Raw genomic sequence first — 4,942 nt, forward strand, 5'->3', positions numbered from 1 at the left:
GTTGGAGGTTGCTGTGAGCTGTAATGCCACGGTACTCTACCCAGGGGGACAGCTTGAGGCTCTGTCTCAAAAAAAAAAAATAAAAAATAAAATGGTTTTGTTTGATTCTTTTTGTCTTTTCCTACAAATTTTAGAGCTTAGCATAAGTAGAATACATATTTATATTGTGGATTCAAGGCCATCCTTCCCCTGTGATCTCTTTAACATCCATCTTCCAATCTGTAAAATGGAGACAAGTTTAATTTCTTTATAACATTCCCACAAAGATTAAATAATCCACATAAAGCAGTTAACAAAGTAAATAGTCAATAAATAGTAGCCATTTGGTAGTAGTAGCGACAAACTGTCTCTGCCAACTGCTTTTGGCACTATACCCTGGGGCACTGAATCTTTTTATTGTGGGGTTTTTTGGGGGGGAGGTTGTTTTGTTTTTGAGACAGAGTCTCTGTCACCCTGGGTAAAGTGCTGTGGTGTCGTTATGGCTCACAACAACCTTAAACTCCTGGGCCTACACAATCCTGTTGCCTCAGCCTCCCCAGTAGCTGGGACTACAGGTGCCCAGTATAATGCCCAGCTAGTTTTTTCTATTTTTAGCAGAGATGGGGTCTCACTCTTGCTCAGGCTGCTGTCAAACTCCTGAGCTCAAGTGATCTACCAGCCTTGGCCTCCCAGGGTGCCAGGATTATAGGTGTGAGCCACCATGCCTGGCCTGGAGGATTAAATCTTTACCATTTTTTGGTTAGAAGGTCTTTTTTTTTTTTTTTTGAGACAGACCCTCAAGCTGTTGCCTTGAGTAGAGTGCTGTGGCATCACAGCTCACAGCAACCTCCAACTTCTGGGCTTAAGCTATTCTTTTGCCTTGGCCTCCCAAGTAGCTGGGACTGCAGGCGCCCGCCACAATGCCCGGCTATTTTTTGGTTGTAGTTGTTGTTGTTTGGCAGGCCCAGGCTGGATTCGAGCCCATAGCTCTAGTGTATGTGGCTGACACCCTAGCCGCTTGAGCTGTAGGTACTGAGACCTTTTTTTGTTTTTTGTTTTTTTTTAAAGACAGAGTCTCACTTTATCACCCTTGGTAGAGTGCCATGGCATCACAGCTCACAGCAACCTCCGACTCTGGGCTCAAGCGATTCTCTTGCCTCAGCCTCCCGAGTAGCTAGGACTAAAGGTGCCCACCACAACATCCAGCTATTTTCTTGTTGCAGTTTGACCAGGGCCAGGCTTGAACTCGCCGCCCTTGGTATATGGAGCTGGCACTCTACTCACTGAGCCACAGGCGCTGCCCAGTTAGAAGGTCTTTTGACAATGGACAAAAGCTACATATCTTCCAAGTTTTGCTAAAATATCAGCAGGTGCCCAACCCAGACTTCTCTCCTTCTCATCTTCACCCCTCTCTCCTCTGTCTACTAGGCTTGCCTGTCAGCTGAGGATAGCCTCGGCGCCCAGGCCTTGCACAGGGCAGCGGTCACTGGGCAGGATGAAGCCATCCACTTCTTGGTCTCTGAACTTGGCGTTGATGTGGACGTGAGAGCAGCGTCAACCCGTCTCACCGCGCTGCTCTGTGCCGCTAAGGTTTGCTCTCAGCACAGCACCTACTCCCCACATGCCGGCTCCGTGATGGCACCTCCACAGCCCTGGTTTTGCTGGATCCATTTCTGTGGAAGAAATTGCCCATGATTCGTGATTCTGAAGCCTTTATCTCTTTAAATAGAAACCTGACTTTATTTTGTTTCTAGGCAAAACCTGAAAAAACCTTTTTACTCTATACAATGCCAACCTGGGCTTCATGTCTCCTCTCTCCCTACTTTTTTGTATTCAGGAGTGATGTTCTTTGAAGCCATAGGTATCCATTATATGAAATTCCTAGCTCTCTCTTTTATTTTGGCTTTCAGAAGTTAATATCTTTTTTTTTTTTAAGTCAGTTACCATGGGTAGAGTGCCGTGGCATCATAACTCACAGCAACCTCCAACTGTTGGGCTCAAGTGATCCTCTTGCCTCAGTATTTTCTATTTTTACTACAAATAGGGTCTCAGTTTGCTCAGGTTGGTCTCAAACTCATGAGCTCAAGTAACCCACCCACCTGGGCCTCCCAGAGTGCTAGGATTACAGGCGTGAGCCACCACACCCAGCCAAGAAGATCCTTTGAACTGGGGTAGTACTTGTGGCTCAGTGGGTAGGATGCCAGCACCATATACGCATTGTGGCAGGCGCCTGTAGTCCCAGCTACTCAGGAGGTTGAGGCAAGAGAATCAGCTAAGCCCAAGAGCTGGAAGTTGCTATGAGCTGTGATGCCACAGCACTCTACCAAGGGTTATAAAGTGAGACTCTGTCTCTAAAAACAAAAAAAAGATCCTTTTAGTTGGTTATCTGACGTATAAAATATTGAAGACAAGTAAAAATTTTTCACTAGAAAAGTAGACATTTTCGATGCCAAGAGTCTTTTGCTTTTTCACCTTTACCATTACTTTTATGAGAGATTATGAGCACTGTAGTTTACCTTTGTCCTAAAGATTTTTGCATTTTTTGTGGATTCTGTATAAATCACAAGATTTATGGTGCTCACACTAATGGAAACCCAAATGCATTGTGTCCGTAATTAATCCACAGAGTCGATCACCTACATTCTATCATTAAATGTCACCAGAAAATTTACTTAGTGACTTATACTAGAATTTAATGAATATTCCTTGAGATACGAACATTCAGTGTTAGCAGTTGACTATTTCAGAAAATGTACCTAATATGCATTAGAGTTTGTGTTTAAAGGTTTGCTTTTTCTTCATCACAGTGATAATGAGTTTATTTCAACACTCAGGAAGGACATAGAAGCACAGTTCAGACTCTCTTGTCCCTGGGTGCTGACATCAGCTCTAAAGATGAAAGAAATCGATCAGGTATGACTTATTTTTACATATGCTTTGAAAATTATTAGTAAATTGGCAGAGTGTAGCGGCTCACGCCTGTAATCCTGGCACTCTGGGAGGCTGAGGCAGGTGGATTGCTTGAGCTCACAGATTCGAGACCCCAGGCTGAGCCAAAGCAAGATCTTGTCTCTAAAAATAGCCAGGCATTGTTGCAGGCACTTATAGTCCCAGCTACTTGGGAGGCTGAGACCAGAGAATTGCTTAAGCCCGAGAGTTTGAGGTTGCTGTGAGCTGTGATGCCACATCACTCTACTGAGGATCACAAAGTGAGACTCTGTCTCAAAAATATATATAAATAAATAAGTGAAAATAATTAGTAAATTTAATGCAACCGAAACATACTTTTGTATTTAAAACATTGGTTTTAATGTTATTCTTCTACTAGTTCATCAACTTTTCCTTAAAATAACTTTTCCTCCATTCTCAAAGCCTTGGAACTATTGCTCCTCCCACAGCAGTGATGCTGACTACCACTGATCACTACTGTCACAGTTGCTACTGTTGTCACTTTAAAGGAGAACAAGGAATGTGTCATAAAAGCGCTTTCTACCTAGTCCATTATGACACTTGCAATCCAGATATTATGTAGATTTTTCATGGGTCATCTGTCTTTGGGGTATATTTGGAAACTAAATGCACTATAATTGTTTAAAACTAGTGCTTGAAATAATGTTATCAGAGCTAATTCTTTAGATTTGGACTTTAGAATAAACCCTCAAATTAAGGAGGTTTAGCCATCTTATAAGGATTTGGTGGGACCTTGAACGTGTTTCTTCTTTTTTTTTTTTTTGAGACAGAGCCTCAAGCTTTCGCCCTGGGTAGAGTGCTGTGGCATCACAGCTCACAGCAACCTCCAACTCCTGGGCTCAAGCGAGTCTCCTGCCTCTGCCTCCCAAGTAGGTGGGACCACAGGTGCCCACCACAACGGCCAGCTATTTTTTTTTGGTTGCAGCCGTCATTGTTGTTTGGCGGGCCAGGATGGATTTGAACCCACCACCTTAGGTGTACATGGCTGACACCTTAGCCACTTGAACCACAGGCGCCAAGCCTAACCTTGAACATGTTTCAAAGACTCGCAGGTAACTAACTGCTCACTCTGAGGGTGGAAAGGCAGCCACCCAGCCCAGGAGGGGACATAGCTACTACTGGCAGACAGCAGAACCGTGATGCTCTCAAACTCTGAGTGCTAATTTCTGCACCTGGAATAGGAGAACTGGTCAACAGTTTTTCTTTTTGTCACATCATTCTTTTTTATTTTTCTTTGAGACAGTGTCACCCTGGGTAGAGTGCTATGTCTTCAGAGCTCACAGCAACCTCAAACTCTTGGGGTTCCATGGCCCTCTTGCTTCAGCAGCACCCACACAGGCACCTACCATACCAGCTAGCTAGTTTTTTCTAATTTTAGTAGAGACGGGGTCTCACTCCTGCTCAGGCTAGCCTCAAACTCCTGAGCTGAAGCGATCCACCTGCCTCAGCCTCCCAGAGTGCCGAGACTATGGGCATGAGCCACCATGCCCAGCCCCCATCATTCTTATTTGTAGTGATACTTTTACTTACAAAGTGGATTTAACAAAACTCTAAAAAAGTTTTCTGTACCCCTTAAAATATACTTCTATAGTAGTCAAAAGTGTGTATAATGGTGGTGCCCATAGCTCAGTGGGTCAGTTGCCGCCCACAAACACCAGGTCACAGTTCAACCCCAGCCCAGGCCTGCTGGAGCAATAATGACAGCTGCAACAGAAAGGTGGCTGGGCACCTGTGGTCCCAGCTGTTTAGGAGGCTGAGGTAAGAGAATCACTTAAGCCCAGGAGTTTGAGGTTGCTGTGGGCTGTGATGCCCTAGCACTCTACTGAAGGTGACATAGTGAAAGTCTGTCTCAAAAAAGAAAAAAAAAAGTGCGTACTAGGGGGATGCCTCCTTAATTTTCTCTTTTGCTTTAGATAATTTTTTTAAATCATCCCTGACTGGTATTATCTTTAATATGACACTATTTTCTTTTTTAAATTTTATTTTTTTTTTT

At 43.9% G+C, this 4,942-nt stretch overlaps 1 protein-coding gene across 1 annotated transcript in view; it reads left to right on the forward strand.

Annotated features, from left to right (window-relative positions):
• Nucleotides 1–4,942, forward strand: part of ANKRD16 (ankyrin repeat domain 16) — a 9,766-nt gene that overhangs the window by 3,840 nt on the left and 984 nt on the right. Inside the window, exons 4-5 of the mRNA XM_023511328.1 lie at nucleotides 1,408–1,569; nucleotides 2,814–2,892. Of these exons, the coding sequence (XP_023367096.1) occupies nucleotides 1,408–1,569; nucleotides 2,814–2,892 (241 nt within the window). The remainder of the gene's footprint in view (nucleotides 1–1,407; nucleotides 1,570–2,813; nucleotides 2,893–4,942) is intronic.

This window comes from Otolemur garnettii, unplaced genomic scaffold, assembly GCF_000181295.1.
Source record: "Otolemur garnettii isolate 467f Iridium unplaced genomic scaffold, OtoGar3 scaffold00019, whole genome shotgun sequence".
Taxonomy (NCBI): Eukaryota; Metazoa; Chordata; class Mammalia; order Primates; family Galagidae; genus Otolemur; species Otolemur garnettii.